This window comes from Leptidea sinapis, chromosome 26 (assembly GCF_905404315.1).
Source record: "Leptidea sinapis chromosome 26, ilLepSina1.1, whole genome shotgun sequence".
NCBI lineage: Eukaryota > Metazoa > Arthropoda > Insecta > Lepidoptera > Pieridae > Leptidea > Leptidea sinapis.
This window is the reverse complement of record NC_066290.1, coordinates 821,078-839,689: the sequence shown is the minus strand read 5'-3', so window position 1 is coordinate 839,689 and position 18,612 is coordinate 821,078. Positions and strand designations below refer to the sequence as shown.

General features: G+C 34.5%; 1 protein-coding gene and 1 long non-coding RNA gene across 2 annotated transcripts; both read left to right on the top strand.

The window, feature by feature from the left end:
* Window positions 1–936: 936 nt before the first annotated feature.
* Window positions 937–3,922, top strand: LOC126972320 (uncharacterized). The gene is made up of 4 exons (XR_007731115.1): window positions 937–2,750; window positions 3,309–3,464; window positions 3,597–3,769; window positions 3,884–3,922. It is a non-coding gene; the product is annotated as an uncharacterized LOC126972320 (long non-coding RNA).
* A 4,994-nt stretch (window positions 3,923–8,916) lies between these two features.
* On the top strand, window positions 8,917–18,612 carry LOC126972587 (heparanase). Its single transcript, XM_050819443.1, has 9 exons — window positions 8,917–8,956; window positions 9,940–10,144; window positions 11,657–11,777; window positions 11,944–12,160; window positions 13,364–13,568; window positions 14,360–14,588; window positions 16,168–16,412; window positions 17,484–17,671; window positions 18,014–18,612. The coding sequence occupies exons 1-9, from the start codon at window positions 8,917–8,919 to the stop codon at window positions 18,610–18,612; spliced, it is 2,049 nt and encodes a 682-aa protein (XP_050675400.1).

Here is an 18,612-nt window from a genome sequence, read left to right as displayed (position 1 = left end):
TATCGCGCTTGCGAAAAAAAGGACAATCTTTCAAAGCAAGGTTAAAAGGTGGTGCAGATCGATCAATCGAATTTTGTCCGGAAAATTAACATATTATGTGGGTGAAGACGAAACAAAACAGCTGCCCAACAATATTATGATAAACATAAACATTATAAAAATAAAAAGTAATATGCAAACATTGCTTTTTATTTCTCTCACCCAATAACTTCAATTACTCATACCAACACTACTAAATCCTATCCTTTATGTTCTATGTTGTGGCAAAATTAAATAACTAACTCTACGCGCAATTTCAACATGGTAAAAAATTGCAATACCTACATTAAAAAGTAGAGTTAGTTATTTAATTGCGTCACAACATTAAAAATGAATTTCATAATTTCGAGCTAATATTATATTATAGTTATTTTTGGGGCCAATATTCAGATGGCGCTAGTTTTCAAATAGACAGCTCATAATGCGTAGAGAGGGCTCTCTTTTCCCTACTATTATACTATGTATAATTACTACTACCTACCTATACCTACTATTATATTATGTAATGTCTTTGCATTGTATACCCCCCAAAGAGATTTTTTTTTGGTTCTGTTCGTCCATCTGGACAGGCAAAGGGGTCAAAAGCCCATACAGCCAAGTACCCCAAATAGTTTTTTTTTTCTTCTTTTGGCAATAGCGTTTACTTTTTGCCAATAACGTAAATTAAAAGATTGGGAAACTAAGTTAAAAAAGGATACGGAACACGGGAAAGGATCAGATAAGTTGAAAGAGGATTGAAACGGATATTAAAAATTTCATAAATATACATATATACTTGCTACTTACACAACATTACAAATATTTAAACTTTGATATGATTCTGAAGAATGAAAGATGACAATATTTTATAAAATTTACATGGATACATAATTAGACAGGATAGGATAGGACAGGTAGGAAAAGGAACATTAAGAGATATTAGATCATTCAGGAATGAGGAGCGGTCGTATAGAGAACATGAAAAGAAAATGTGATCTAGATCACATTTATCGGATTCACATTCACACATGTCAGTAGATACAATGCCTAATCTGTTAAGATGAACAGGAGTGCAAACATGACCCAAACGCATTCCTATGATAGAATGGTTGGTTTAAATGAAATAAGTGGCTGAAGGTTAAAATATTTCCTGCCTTTTGATTGACCAGTTTCAGTCCAAAGTCTATTCCAACAATCCTGAAGGTGAACTATAGGAACAGCACCTAGATCCTGGCAAAAAACTTTATAAGGGAAAATGTCGCCATCGACCACGGCTTCATTAGCTAGTTGGTCTGCTTTTATATTACCAGGAATGTCGCTATGGCTGGGGATCCATACAAACAACACAGAAAGACCAAAGTGATTGCATTTATTTAATAGATTTCTTAATTCTATGACAACAGAAGAAATGTTTTTTGATTTAAATGGGAACCTATTGAGAGACTGTAAGGCACTTTTTGAATCAGAGAAAATTATTGTTTTTGGAAGTTTAAATAGAATAATATATTCAATAGCCTTAAAAATACCATAACATTCCCCAGTAAACACCGATGTTTCCGGAGGTAGTTTAATTTTCTGTGATATTTTAAATTGAGCGTGATAGACACCTACACCAACGGGATCCGAGGAGGAATGTTTAGACGCGTCTGTGTAAATATGATGGTAATCAACCCAAACAGTATTTTTAAGAAGATTAAACGAAAAATTTGTACTAATATCGTGCTTATTTAAATCTGAGTTAAAATTAATTTCTGGAAGCAACATTAATGCTTCAAAGCTAGTACTGAAAAGAGGATAATTAATGGATCGATGAATAGGAGCTTTTATGTTGATAAATTTCTTAAAACTATTGATTAGACAAGGTGGTTTTTTATTTGACCAATATGCAGATGAATCTATATGATGAGAAAGTTTCTGAAGTTTGTTATAAAGAGAGTGATTAAGAAAATGAAAAGATCGAAATATAAATTTGTCTGCTAAATATTGACGACGTAGATGTAGTGGAGGATCACCACATTCTACTTGAAGAGCATTGATAGGACTTGACCGCATAGCACCAGAAACTACTCGTAAAGCTTTGGCCTGTATGAGATCTAGTTTTTTAAATGTCTTAACACTACCAGGCTCCAGCAAGAATGTACCATAATCTAATATACTTCTTATAAGAGCATTATATAACAATTTCATGCAAAAAGGGTGCGCACCCCACCAAACACCTGACAGACATCTTAACATATTAAGAGTACGCTCACATTTAGCATTTAGGTAATCACAATGTAGGATACCAGTTAGTTTCGAATCTAAGACAATTCCCAAAAACTTAACATTATCTTTAACTGGAATCTGATAACCCTCATAAAATATAGAAATAGGAGGAGGAGTTCTTGATCTCGTGAATAAAACTATTGTACTTTTTTCAGGTGATAGATCAAGGCCATTAAAGTCCAACCAAGTTTTTAAATTTATCAGCGGTTGTGTTATAGAAGAACTAGCTTTTTCAATAGAAATATCACGACAGTAAATTAATAGATCATCAGCATACTGAAGAACATTTACACTATTAAGTGATGATTTTAAATCGTGTGTATAAATATTATACAATATTGGGCTAAGTACTGATCCCTGGGGGAGGCCCTTTGAAACAAGTCGAGTAATTGACTTCCTGTCATCTAGTTTCAGGATTATGTATCTTTCGGAAAGCATGTTTATGATAAAATTTGTTAATAGCAGAGGTATATTAAGTTGTAAAAGCTTACTCTTTAAAATACTTATTACGACATTATCATAGGCACAATTTATATCTAAGAACGCAGCTATTACTGATTTATTATTTGAAAATGATAATTGAATATCAGAAATGAATATACTTAAGCTATCAATAGTACTTTTCCCACGTCTGAAACCGAATTAGGATTCACATAATAGACCGTTATGCTCAACAAACCATTCTAAACGATTTTTTATAAGATGTTCTGTAATTTTCATCAAAACAGAAGAAAGTGCGATTGGGCGATAGGCAGAATGGTCTGAAGAACACCTATTAGGTTTCAGTACGGGAATTATTTCTTGACATTTCCACGTGGAGGGGATGTTACCAGATGTCACTATGGAATTTATAAGAGATAAATAATAAAATAAAGCATCATCATCTAAATGAGAGATAAAGGAATACGGAATACCGTCCAGTCCAGGAGCAGAATCCTTAACATGAGACAATACACCTTTTAGTTCAGTGAGAGAAAATATACTGTTTAAACCAAAACAGTTCTCATTATTTATATTTATTACAGGGTAACCAATTATTAAGTCTTCAGGAACGAAAGGTGGAGCCAATTTATCTAAAAAGCTATTAACTAAATGAAAAGGGATTGATTTTGGGGATGAATCTTTGTATGCAGATCTAAACCTTCTTATATTTTGCCATACAAGAGATGGTTTGACATCAGGTGATATTGAATAGCAGAAATTTTTCCAGCCATCAAATTTCTTTTTCTTTATAAATTTTGAAGTTTCTGACATACTCTTTGTAAAAATTTCAAAATTCTCATCAGTGGAACATTGACAGTATGTAATTTCAGCATATTTTCTTCTCTTTACTGCCACAGTACATTCGTTATCCCACCAAGGAGGAGAAGGAATAAAACCCAAAGAGCTATTTTTACTTGGAAATATCTCATTGGCAACCTCAATAAAGATTCTTGCTAAAGAATCTGCACACTGAGATTCTGTACCTGGATTAATTTTTGGAAGTGTAATAATTTTGTTTTTTATTAGATATTAATATAAATCCCAATCAACATCATTAAGCTTATATTTTAAACGAGGAGAATAAGTTTTATGTAATACTTTATTGTTATTATTGCAGGTTGGAAATGATAATAATAGTGGGAAGTGATCACAATGAAAACACATCAGTGTGACCAAACCAACAACAATTGTAGCATTGAATAGTAGGATATATATACAAGTCTACAGTAAGAGAAGTGTAGCACATATATACTCGTTTAGGCAAAAACTGTCCATCAAAAGTAAATACCACAGACTCAGTACATTTAAGATGGTTTTGTCCATCAATCATCATCTTTCGTTTTATTCTCCTAATTTTTATGATTGGACCACAGCCAATAGGAACAGAAACATTATCTTTTATTTCCTCTTCAGACCACTCAGCTGGTACTCCTCTGACTATTCCTATTCTACTCACAGAAAATGATGGAATAAAAGCCTTATATTTTTCATTTTCTAAATTTTTGTTTTCAACAAAGTCATTTGCATCTTGGTACTTAGAAAAAGAAATAGATAACCTATTCCGGCCTATCCTTTTTAAACTTCCATTCACAATATTTTTAATAGAATTTCTTTTGAGAAAACGACCAAATGTAACTGGATGTAAAGTAACATTATCATCGGGAGATGAATACTGTTTCTGAATGTGTACAACAAAAGGAGCAGCATCTAATGAGTTATATAACAGCCTTGCAACAGGGGGCTGTGGCTGTTGTGGAGTGTCTGTGTTATTTTTTTGTATTGTCTCTACTACTATAGAAGAATTATTGCAGGAATCGACTTTGGAAAGAATTTGTTTGTCACTAATGTCTACACATTTGCAATCACTTTCCTTAATATCTTTCTTATCACCACGGTGTTTTCGTTGTCTTTTATTACAGTGTCTGCATATTCTGGGTCGAGCTGACACTCTTTTACGGCCACTAGATGTCTGAGACACAGAACCATCTGTATCCATAGTGCTACCTTCGTCATTATTAGAAATTGTCACTACATGACCTATATCAGGGGCTGTCCCCCCAGGATCATCCGGGGGGTCCATCATCTCATAGAAAAGTGAAGAAAAGAAGACTTACCAATAGGATGAAATTTACACAAATCAACACTTTAATAAAAACTAACTACTAAAATATATACAAACTACAACTTATCTGATCAAAATATCAAAATATTTACATGAAATTTAAAAATAAAATGGAAAAAATTATTAAAATTACGTGCGACCGATCTTAAGTTTCCCGCCCTTTTTTCCAAATAGAATTTAAACTGAACACAGATAGTAAATGACTATTTTTTTTAATCAATTGTCTAGCCAGGCAAGAGTCAAAGACCATACAGCCTTATCAATAGTTGGGGAAATACGGAACTGCGCTCCAGAACTGGCATTTATAATGTGAGAGAAAAATTCACCACGCTAAAGCGGAACTGGGCTGGGCATGTATTTTGAATGCACAAGGTATTTTAGAGGTGTTTTAGTACCTATCGGGCTTTTTTCAAATGGGACAAAACTGTTTTATGGTCACATCTTAGCTATGTCATATGTAACAACTAATATGCAGATTTTGCTTCACGTTTTCGAAAATGGAGTCATTTTATCTATAATACATAGCAACCTAAATGAATTTGAAAATATTATATAAAATTTTACAGATCGAAGACAATTTTTGAAGTAAAACTTCTTTAGGCGCGACTACGAAATACGAGGAAAATGGACAACAATGCAGCAGAAGTCGGTTACGGCAATGGATGCGTCAAGTTTCTGTAACAACTTTGCAGACGTTTCAGTGTCCTCTTTGCAGACGATATTTCCATAGTTGTGGCTTCTGACAAAAATGCCTCCGTAAGTGATCATGAAGCTGACATAAACATGACGATGAATTCAATTGGTCAGAGACAGGTTACGGTTAGGAGACGGTTAGACATAATAACCTTAAGATAAATCTGGCAAAGACAAATTATGTTCAATTTAATGCAACTATACGCGAAACCCCAATTCTAAATGTTAATTATAATACCACCACTGTAAACACAGCAAATCAAACAAAGTTTTTGGGATTGCTCATGGATGACACCATTAGATGGGAATCACATATTTCTAACGTTTGTAGCAAGATCAACAAATTTGTTTATGCTCTTCGGCAAATAAAAAAAGTTACTTGTTTACAAACAACATTATTAGCTTATCACGCTTACATTGAGTCTGTTTTGCGTTACGGACTGTTGTGGGGTGTGTGACTTGTGGGGTAATTGTACAAATATTTTTAGGGTTTTCATATCGCAAAAAAAATGTGTGAGAGCTATTTGCAACGTGCCACCTGATGAGTCTTGCAGACCTCTGTTTGGAAAACTTGGACTATTACCACTTGCTTGTCTTTATATCTATGAACTGTGTGTATTTGTGAAATTTAATAGTGATTTATTCAAGAATGTTTGTGACACTAACCCTCAAAGAAACCGCCGGGATCCAAATAGACTAATTTTCGACGAAATCCCACTGACCTTGCAGTATGACAAGAGTTGTCTTGCTATGAGTGTCAGAATATACAATAAACTGCCCATTAATTTAAAATTATCTAATAAAAGACTTTTTAAGAAAAAACTTAAACACTGGTTAAGTGAGCGACTATTTTATACAATAAATGAATTTCTGAACGCGAGTAATGTCATAACATAAAATGTGAAATTTTTTGTTAATAATTAATTAGACAATATTTATTATTATTATGTTAGTCTGTTATTACTTTATTATTATGTGAGTCTGTAGTTCTGTATTATTTTTCAGTATTATGATAATTAATATTTATTGTTTCTGACATGTAGACATATTATATCATCTAATCTTGTTATGTGTTAGTTACCTTACTATTTACTGTATTAAATTGTAACATTATACCATCGCAACATACCATGTTTATACGCAAATAAAGAATTTGATTGATTGATTGATTTTTTGGTTTCTTCGTCCAGTATTAGAACAGGCAAAGGGTTCAAGCCCATACAGCCATATTCGTAAATATTAATTAACACCGTCCCAGGAACAGTAACCTCTCGTTTACATCAAGGTATTTGACAAATTTCAAATACAAGTTGCATGCAATGTTTTCGAAATACAAAAATAAAACTTGCCGTAGACAAAATTTCTATGAAACATGTCTGATAAAATAGTTTGTCAACTACTAGTTTTCTACACGTATATGGTCTCATGTTTTATATACGTTGTAGGCTTATAGTTAAAGTTGTTTAAGACACGTCAATACAGAACATAATGAATATTTCTGCTCAATTCAAATCCAAATATTTTCATTCAAAATAGGATTCAAAATTACTTTTTGAACTTCAAAAACTACCACCCATTCAAAATAGACTCCCTCATACCTGAGAAGAACGGGCACAAGAAACTCAGCGAGCTCTTTTTTTATATAAAAATATGGATTACAATGTGATTATAATTGTTTAATTGACAATGGAAAGTGAAGGTAGGTACTGCGGAACTTTGCTTCAAGATTGCACTATAGTAATTGTACATTATACAAAATGAAGCAAATTCAAGGAAAACACTCAAGTAGGTACCTACTGGTCGCGATCATTTTTGAGTACACGACACCAAGAAGGGACCAATCGTGCAATATTGAATGATTCCAGAATAGAAGACAGAAGTGAATTCAGAAACTTTGTTAGAATGACTCCAGTAATTTCGAGAATTTGCTTCAAATAGTTGCACTATACATTTCTAATCAGAATACACATTATCGACATGCCATCACTCCAGCAGAGCAATATTTTGTTTATGGAAAAGGAGGATTAACGAGCGTACATGTCACCTGGTGATCACCGCCGTCCACATTCTCTTGCAACACCAGAGGAATCACAGGAGCCTTTAAGAAAGGTGTACGCGTTTTTTTTGTTAGCTGTTTATTTGAGGTTTCTAGCTACTGCTGATACATATTCTTCGTTGTCAACGGATGTCAAAGGCAAAAAGTAGTCAATGCATTTCTGATGCTTGCGAGACGATTATAAAAATATTGATAGAATATCTTAAAAAAATAAATATTAATAATAATGTTTGTTTCTTTCACCACTTCATCTATCATCCTCTTTTCCACTTGCAAAAAAATGCGGTCTGTCCGGTAAATGTCAGTAGAAAATATTATCCAACAAGCATGTATAGTGTAACTTGTTTTAAATAAGTATTACACCCTATTTTACACCAAGGTATTTATATATATATATGACTAGTTTCATACTAATTTCAAATATAAGTTGTATGCAATATTTTAAATATTCGAAAAATATAAAACTTTTCGTAGACGAAATTTGTTTGAACTTGTCTGATGAAATAGTTTGTCAACTACTAGTTTTCTACACGTATATGATCTCATGTTTCATACTTGTTGTAGGCTTGTAGCTAAACTTGTTAATGACACGTCAGTACAGAAGATAATAAATATTTCTGCTCAATTGACTACTGGTACTGATAATGGAAAGTGAACGTACTGCGGAACTTTGCTCCATGAGTGCAGTACGAGTATACTTGTACATCATAAAAAATGAAGTAAATTCAAGGAAACCACGCAAGTACTGTTCGCGATCATTTTTGAGGAGACGACACCGAGAAGGGACCTATCGTGCCATATTGAATGATTTAAGAATAGAAGACAGAAGTGAATTGAGAAACATTGTTCGAATCCACTCCATTGATTTCGAGAAATTGCTTCAAAAAGTTGCACTACGAGTATACATTTCTAAGCAGAATACACATTATCGAGATACCATTACTCCAGCAGAGCAACTTATCTTTGCCTATTAAAATATACTATAGTCAGAACTGTAATAATGATCAGGAAATATAATGTGTTATTTGTTATTTCTATTCACATGTATATTCATTTGTATAAAATTTATGTATTATATTATTAGATAGATGCAAAAACAAAATATCATAAACTTAGAGTGCCGCCGGCAGTGGAGTCATGCCCAAAGGCTGAGCTATCGGTGGCAGGGCCGCAGACAGAGTATTTGATCTTTGAGCCAACCGCTTAGCGAGAATTTTTTGATATTATATTGATCGAGCCTCTTCGCTATAAGTCCGCCGTAAGGACTATCCGGGCTGTGATGGTCGAGTCAACGTCTCGTCAGTCATCTCGTAAGCAAAGTCAAAGTACTTGCTGAACTTGTCCTTCTCAGCTTTCATGAGGTAGTGTTCATATGGGATAGTGATTTCGACTTGGACATCCGGGCGCCTTCTTTTTTGAGCCCAATTCCATGACCTTGACAATTGTCCCTGTTTTTTGTTGATTTTTTTTAAGGAATATCAATCACATCAAGTTTGTTAGTATAAAGTGAACGTTTATATTATTAAATATTTAGAGCGGACTGCGGAGTGATCGTCTACTGATCCCAACTATTATCATAACGTGACTCTAGCACGTAATCCGTTGCGTGCGACATAAACAATAATATTTGCTGTGTTTAGATCTTACGTGACCGAAACATTGTGCAGTTTCAGCGAAAATTGTGTTGTAGTAGTATCACTGAATTGTGATTAGTGTTTAATGTCTAGGTTTGATTTCGTTGGTTCTGACCAACTTGTTATTTAACTTCCTACATGCTTAATTAAGTACCTAACTTGAAGTCTATTCTTGTTGATAAGAAATGACACAAAATAATAAAAGCCATTAGAAAATTAGGGCAAGGTGATCGTTTATAATTATATGGAAAAGACGGTTTCTTAAAGGTCCAAAAGGACCAAGACAAATCGCCGGAAAATGATATGCTGTAAATACCGTATTTCTTTTTCGATCTCTAACTCATTTTTATTTGAAAATACTATTTAATATTACCATTAAAAACGGTGTTGTAAAAATTATATATTTGTTAAGTATTTCAATTCAATTCGGAAATTCCTTCTAGAACTGAAAACAATGGTGATCATGCAAACAGGTGACAACAACCAGCTGAAGAAGCAAAAAAATGTTTGGAATTCGTATTTATTTACTAATGTAAAATCCCGTTTGACCCTTTTGTTACTTTTAAAATTGCCTGCAACCTGCCACTAATATGAACAGATTAGTTCAATTAATATAATACTAGTGTCAAAACGGTCCACTACATAAGTTTTACAAAGAAATTATAAAGTAAGTGACACAAAATACCTCAATAGTATTTTCAAAATGGCAGTGAGTTTGGTAATATTATTACAGTTGTGTCTTAGTGTAGTTCGTTCGGATATTTATAATGTGAACATCAGTACTGAGGGTCACATCAATCTGGTCGACGACAGGTTTCTCAGTTTCAGTATAGACCCCAGATATCTGTTGCTGTCCGATGAGAAGTATTACAGGTAATTTATAATAATTTGAAACGAGCAGGCGTCCGCCACTAGCCCGCGTAGGTTTCTTTTGTTTAATTATTTTTTGTCTGTTTGCTTGAAATGAAACATACCCTTAATGTTTTAATAACCAATCAGATTTCGTTATTTCCACATCTTCTGCGCCGCTTAGGTCGAGAGGAGAGGAGATGTCTCATTTTTCTATATAATTATGTGCCGCGTCAAGAGAGCTAATTCCACTTCCTCAAACAAGGTAAAATATAACTTTTGTAACGACTTAACGTCTTCCTATTGTAGACATCACTTGACTGATTTCGAGCTCTCACAGCTCAAAGCAACGCTAACAGCTCTCCGCTTTGGTGGAAATACCCTGACAGTTTCGCAGTTTTGCTCCTCTCGTCTCCTCTATTCTTTGCTTTTGTAGATACCGGGCTTTACGCACGTTTGATCAGGTGTAAATAAAAACGTGCAGTAGCCAGTAGGCCCTCACGACATAGTATACCCCCTAAACCACACCGCTACTTTGCGGTTACTGATTACCGTAAGTAGGTACTAATACTATTAGGTACATAATTTCTAGGGTTGTTTTGTGTTAGCCGTTTTAATCTGCCCAAGCATTATGCATTATTTATTAACGTTGTGAAATGATATAATATTACATCTTCTGCCGCATTAATCACGAGCAGTATTCCGAATTGCTGTTTTCCCGTAAGATTAGGAAAATCATCAAGAAGACACGGGCAAGCGAGTGTAGTGTAGTTTTTTTACCCACTAAATCCCTTTCCTCTCTTCGTCCATATCAATGCAAGATTCGCTTCTGATTTCTGTTTACTCTGAGTTCCCTCAGATGTCACAGGGAGTGCCAGAATGCTGTTGGACCTGATGTATGTGGACGAACTAAATATTCTCATGATATACTTTATATGTATGTACTTTATTAAAGTAGCTGTTATTATGTAGTGCGTTCGAATTTTAAAATAATAATATCTAAGTTGTTGTTGGAATATCTGGAAGACTGGAAGCTAGTTGGTGGTCTGTTCATAATCGCGTGGCAACTGATGATGTTAATTTATGTCATTTTGAGTTAACCACGTACATTTAAGATAGAGCAAACCTGAGTTCATTGCGTTAATTAATCGCATGTTTCAGGAAAGACATAGAATTACTTAAGCAATATCAAATAATATTTGGAACAATAACTTATACGGTTTCCAAGACACTTTCAAATATTTCTTTACATAAATGTATATTCCATCCAGGACTGCTTGTCTTATACAATAACATAATATGGACAACAAATCTTGACACTTTGACCTGTTTTGTATAGATCATTAGTAATATTTAAAAATCTGTAACCCAATTTTAAAAATTATTGTGAGTTATACATTACTAATTTCCTTAAAAATTAGGGGGCTTAACATTAAAAAGGGAACTTTAAGTCTAGATTGAATTTCGTGCTTATGTAAGTATTTTATGACTGTGACCGTTTGTTTCTATTGAATAAATAAATAAATAATGTTTCAGTAAGGAGTGCACCTGTATGGCGTCCGCTCTGTCGCCGGCCTTCCTGCGGATTGCTGGACCCACTACCGCACGTCTCGGCTTCAACAACCACACCGTGCGCTTCGATGATGATGATGAACAAGTCTTATTTGACAGCCTTAATGGTACGTACCTAATCATCAAAAGCGGTCCTAACTATAGCCGTATTATTGAAGTCTAACTCGTTAGCCGTACCTATGTGTCGGTTGAAACTTAAGAAATCTTGTATCATTTTTCAATCTTATAACTATGTCTTAATTACTTCAGAGGGTGACTTATCAAAAGAGTTTCGCGACACTTTGGTAACGAGATCACAATGGGAGAGGTTCACAAAGTGGGCCCAATCAATTGGATTGGAGCTGGTGTTTGCTTTAAACAGTAGTGACAAAACTCGTTCCGGTATGTGGGACCCCAACACTACTTTAAACATCTTCACAGCAGCTGACGCCGCGCACATTGGGAATATGTTTTGGCAGCTGGGCTACGGTAAGTGTACTTTATTTTGTATAATTTAGATCTGAAAAATGCGATTTGCGTGTCGTGGTAATCTCTGACCAGCATCATAAATGTCACGATGCCCTGTGACGCCCATACTCAGATAATTCGCCAGTCTCGCATTTTTTATCAATATTCATAGCAATATTCATAGATGACGGTTCCTTAATAACCTGGTCGGGAGCGTCCCGGGAGCGTACACAACATCAGAGTTCAAGTCTAATAAGTACGGCACATTTTTCGAGATGAACTGCGTCAATTAACTAGGCATCGTATTGACTCTATCATGCTGGGCACCGTGATACATTGCGACCATAGTGGTAACACATAAATGGATCCTCTCACGGGCCACATTCAATTGGCAGTCGAAGACTGAAATGGTTGTCTTGGTCTCATGCCTAACGGCTTGGCTCGCGCATCGAACACTACGCAGTGTGCTTTGATAACTTTGTATTTACTTACTTATCTATGGTCTGTCCCTCTTGGTCGAGCTGTCTACGCTGCTCCTAGAGGTATAGCCACATGTTGTCCTTATTATATCTTCTTCTGATTACACATCCCGATTTTTAACAGATATTTTTCTACGAAACTCTTGGTAATTCCAACCATTTCCAGGTCTGGAATACCTATAAGACGTTCACGTGGCAGTAGCCCGATGACGTAGGGCACTCGAAGTCACACGCTTGGAATAATATTCCGTTATCATTCCTTTTTTGCATCCTACCCTTGTGGTCTATTCCTTTGCGATGATTCCAGAACTAGTGCCGTAGCAATGTTCGCGGCTCTGTGTTACGTATCAGACCTGCAGCGGCGCTTCAGTTATTCATTTTAAATAAAAAGAAAGAATAAAATTTTTAATAGCAATACAGTATTGATTAAAAAAACCACTGCAATTACTAGCATCTTAGTTGCTTTCACGTGTTCTTAAAAACTTTGGAGATAACGAAATAAGCCAATAACTGAAATGGTAGCCTCCAGGTCGCTGTAATTTAAAGGCATTTTATTATAATAATTGTGTATTGAACTTTGTCATCTGATACTTTATACTCTCTATTATTATTCATTATTGTTTGTCTGGACACATGTAAAAAATGCCAGCGATGAATTTATTGCTTAGTTTCTCTAAAGAAGAAATATTTTTGTATGTAAAAAAGTCAAAAGTTATCTCTTTACGTAATCAAATCTTCTTTTCAGAGTGCAAAAACCAATCTATAGAAGAATACTTGAATGATTTACAAACTCTCCGTGTCATTATCGAGACGTTTCCTCCAGGGCGAGACAAGTCCTGGAAAGTGGTGGGCGCTGATGTCACCGACTGCTTACAAGCAGACTCTAAAAGTGACTTCAAGGATTACGTCTCTTTATCAAACGACATGACGGACGCCATATTTTTAAATGGGTATTTTGTTGGTGTTTTTTTTAAACATATTTTTTATTTAAAGTATAATTAAAATTAAGAAAATGAACCTGAAAGAATAGCCTGGTATCCGATATACCGGCCACATAGTAGTTAGTATTCTCTAAGCTTTATCGAGACAAACCAAGTGTCTATATACCAAATAGCGCTAATATTCTAAGCCAAAATGCCCAAAAATATGTTAATGACATTACAACATACAACATGTCACATACACAGATTAACGATACTTACTTTTTTAATCTATGGTCACATACTATATACTTTTTTTTTTATGGAAGAAGACAAACGAGTGTACGGGTCATCTGATGCTAAGTGATCACCGCCGCCCACATTCTCTTGCAACACCAAAATAATTACAGAAGCGTCGCCAGCCTTTTAGAAACGTATACGCACATGTTTGAAGGTACCCATATCATATCGCCCTGCAAACAACGCACAAGAAGCTCATTTGACAGCGTGGAAGAAAGTTCCTTGAAAACTGTATTTTGGAGGAACGCCACACATACAGATGTTGGAGGTGATATCCTAACTCGTGGTGTGTCGTGCGAAGGTGGAATTCGGCGGGAGGAATAAAGTCAAATAGCTCTTTCATTTGATAAACAATTAGTAATGTACCTAATCTAAAACACAATCAGTTACTTATGTTTAGACCATTATGTTTTTTGTTTGCGTATATTAAAGCTTTTTAATGAAACAAAATACACATTTTGAATACGTAAACTAGGTAGATAGAATAATAAAATTTTACAAAACACGAACAAACTTTACAGAAATTCATCATCCCGAGAATTAGAGCGCATGTCTGAAAAAGAAAGATTAAAACTGCTTAAGTTATTAAGCAGAAGCAATATTCCACTTTGGCTGACAGAGAAGTCTCAACAAGATGGAGAGTTAGAGAGAGCTGCCGAATGGATGGCTAGCCTCGGATTCGCAGCACGAAACGGGTTCTCCGTTCACTACCGAGAGTTGTTGGAAGATGAGTTGCACGTCCCAACGTTGGTAAGACATGTCGGTGGTTGTTGATTGTTATTTTAACAGATTACTATTAATCATTAGAGCAATCAGTACCTAGTGAAATTCCAGGGGTAATGAGATTTAACGTCTTATGTCTCAAAGTGACGAGGAATTTTGGAGTCAATCAAGAATCCCGAGGGGCACTCCATTGTAATGTGCAGGGCGTTTCACTTACTGTCAAATGACAGTCTGTCATTTTTTCAAGGCTTGTCACTTTTTCTCATAAAAAGAGGCTTTACTCTAGAGCGATATTTCTACAGTTGTTTTGGAATGTCTAATAAGAAATGCCAATATGGTAAATGACCAGAAATGTTCAAAAAAGTACATATAATTTTTTGAACATTGCTGGTCAATTTCATATTATTTTATCATGTAGGTAAATACCAATTTCAACATCAAGATAAACTGGCAACATGGAAGGAAATTCAATCAGAATTTAAAGATGGGAGCATACTCTTGAAGATGCCTTAATCATATCCATCCAGAAATACAATAGCTGGCAGATGATTCCACAAAGTTTCTGTGGGAAGCAAATTTTTAAAACCTTGAAATACAGAAAATGCCGAGTTTTTTTAGGCTAATTTTGGACTTCTTTTCCAAGTGTCAACACACATAAACGTCACACAATGTATCTACACCAAGTATGCAATCGAGGAGATACGATAAAGACTTATTTGCAGTGAACGCACAAACGTATATTCTTAGGGTTAAGCTGGCTGTATTCCGGGACTGCATAGCACATTTTAATTTCAGACACAAGTTTGTTAGGGTTGTCGTTGCTGCTATCCCGAGAAAATTTGGCAAGCCAGTGTAAGAAGCATATCCCGTGCTGTCGTAGGCATACTAAAATTCAACTTCAAATATTTGTATTCAAAATTGGATATGAAATCACTTATTGAAAGTCAAAAATTCGAAAATGAAATCCCCAAAACTGAGAAGAACGGGCGCAAACAACACAACGGGCTTCTTCTTTGTTTTTTATAAAAAATATTCAATATGATCAAATATATATGATATAGGATTTTATAACGAGACGTCACTCGAACGGTTAGCTCAGTTGGTTAGAGCAACGGCACGGAACGCCGGAGGTCGTGGTTCCGAGTCCCGCATCGTTCATAAAATTTTATTGTTTTTCAAATTTTATTTGTGTATTAATCCTAGAAGTGAGGGTTATAACTTTAAAACCATAACAAATTGTTCAAATATATATGATTTTAATAGCCTGACGGCGTTCGCTCCATTCACAATCTGTGTTAACATTAAGAAAGTCATTTATGTTTTCTACCACTTACAAACTCGACGAGTAGTGGGCATAATAAGTTTATGTTTGTTCGTGATGTGTTCTCCAGTACATTTTATTATTTCCTTTACCAGTTTTATAAATCCAGTTGCCAAAAATTTCAGTAGTGGAACAAGCCCCTAACAGTTATCATTCAAGCGCCATGTAATTTTATTAATTCCGAAAAGATCCAAGAGTCTCTTACTGTATTAAAAGTATTTGAACTAGGTTATGAATTTTTCTGTACGTATAGTAACGTTTATTAAATAAAAAAGTGTTTTTCAGAGTTTTTATATGGCCCTCTTGTTTAAAAACCTAGTAGGACAACGGGTCCTCGATGTTGATATGGACGCATCTAATGCTACTCTATTTGCCCACTGCACTTCGCTACATCATAGTCCAATTCCTGGAGCTCTCACCCTGTATGGCGCAAATATGGACGATGAACCTGCGAGGTTCTCTATCAAAATGTCGCAGAAAGAAGAAGGAGGAGATATAATGCAGTTCATACTCGGACATGATCTAAATGGGTAATGATATTTTGTTTAAGCCATCTATACATTCGTATTACATCTATACAGCGAATTGAATGATAAATTTACGAATAACTCAATATCGCGCTAACCGATTTCGATGGTTCTTTATTTTTTGGAAAGATCTTCAAAGATTATTTGGTGAGAGTTTGGTTAGAACCTAACCTTGGATGACACCGACTCCAAAAATTACAATAATCGTAACTAGAATTAGAGTGTATAAAAATACGCAATTATTTTTTAACTTTTTAGTGCATATTATATCTATTGTTTTGGAATAGTGTTTTTGAAGTCGATTGTTTTTTGTTAAATTTTTTTTAATAAGGCAGGAGTATTGTAGACTGGATTCGATGCAGGATACCCACCTCTATAATCTGCAAAAGCACTTCTCGGTATAAACTAAAACAACGAATTATCAGGAATATTGCATAGTAAAATAATTTGCTCAATGTATGACAAAATGTACAAGTTCAAAATTAAATGTTGAATTATTAGGAATTAGGTAAATTGGAGGGATAAGGGAGGAGGGAGGCACAACACTGTCAATGTAATATTAAAATCTATGTTCCATATTTTGACTTTCATAATTTTTGGTATATTTTAAATGTGCTGAAAGTAGACTTGAACCTTTTTTTCGTGTTTATTTGTATATTTTTATATATATATAGATAACAATCGCTTTGATATATTATAGTATCCACTAGTGGCGTGTGGTCTAAAGCACACACCGTTTTTGTTACAATATTAATTAGTAATTTTAGCATTTCGTTTTCACAACTTTTGCAATTCTATCATATTAATAAGGCTTCAACTAGGTTGCTTATCTGTATTTTTAAATTTTAATGTAATGATGATTAAATATAACAAATGCAATGCGTGTTCTGTATTCTATATATTTTAAGAGAAATTCCAAAGTCATCTTCATCATTCTTCAGAAAACCGCAAACTGTATAAAAGCAGTACTTTTACCAAACATAAGCATAAGTCATCTACTTAACATTAATGTATTTATAAGATTAAAAAAAACAAAGTGCATCCAATACTAAAAACATTCTTGCTCCTTTACAGGAACATAGTAGTGAACAGCAAAGCCATGTATTACGACGGTGATATTCGTCCAGTAATAAAACGGATTCGTCCATATAAAACTTTACTCATAAATCTTCCACCTAAGTCATTTGGCTTCTGGGTTTTAGCAAGTACTCAAAATGTAGGGGCATGCCGGGATTATAATAATAAATATACATATTTGAGAAGTGATGAAGATCAACACACAGTTAAAGTTAAGAGAGAAATTATGACTGATGAAAAGGAAGCAGATAAAGAATTACTTGAAAGCACTCAGTATTTTGACAAAAGTCATGTTGTTTCGGCTATGAAAGAAAAAGTCAATGGCATGAACAAAAATTTAAAGGAAATATTAATAAAATTTGGCGATAATTTACATAGAAACGGGCGACAAGTATACAAATCATCTGCAAAGAGGAAACTCAAAAGACGTCATACAAGAGTAAGAGATCGAAAAGAGAACCAAGAAAATAAGTTACTTCATGGAATACCTCTGGTTGAAAAACTCATGTCCAGTATTAACCTTTCAGAAATTAGACCATTTAGGACAATTAAATCTATGACATCACATAAAAGGCTATCTAGGCAATCTAAAGGTAAGCCCACGATTGATCAAGATAACATCGTTAACTCTAATAAGCAACAAGAGGCTCCAAAATCTTATAACCCACAAAGGAATATAAAAAAAGATGATTTAAATGAACACAAAGCAGCACCAAGATTTATGGAAAATCATCCAAAAGAGAACATGAAATTACGCAAAAAAAGAAGTATAAATGACAAGAACCAAATGAAGGCCAGTTTTGTTTCCTCAGAGAACACAATTGACATTGACAGCAAAGAAACACAAAGATTCGCGAAAATTTTTAAAAAGATTAAGAGAATTAGCAATTTGCCAATGAAAGTTATTAACAAAGAAGAATTCGTTGATGATGAAGATATTCAACCAGAAGAAGAGAACGGAGTGATGTTACATACGAAACTGACTGAGGACGGCGCAGTTATAAATGTCAGTGACCATACAAATTCTGGCATTATAAGAACTACTTTTGAAGATCTATTGTCGTTACTATCAGAGCTTAACCAAAATTTGAAAAGGGTTTGGAGTGTCGTTACACTTTTAGAGTAA

What these genes read in the sequence shown, in the direction of transcription:
- LOC126972587 (XM_050819443.1), top strand. Translation starts at nt 8,917, where the DNA reads ATGGTCGAGTCAACGTCTCGTCAGTCATCTCGTAAGCAAA. An exon ending in TCAGTCATCTCGTAAGCAAA is followed by an intron (nt 8,957 to 9,939) that starts GTCAAAGTACTT and finishes GAAATTATAAAG; the next exon opens with TAAGTGACACAAAATACCTC. An exon ending in CTCGGACATGATCTAAATGG is followed by an intron (nt 16,413 to 17,483) that starts GTAATGATATTT and finishes GCTCCTTTACAG; the next exon opens with GAACATAGTAGTGAACAGCA.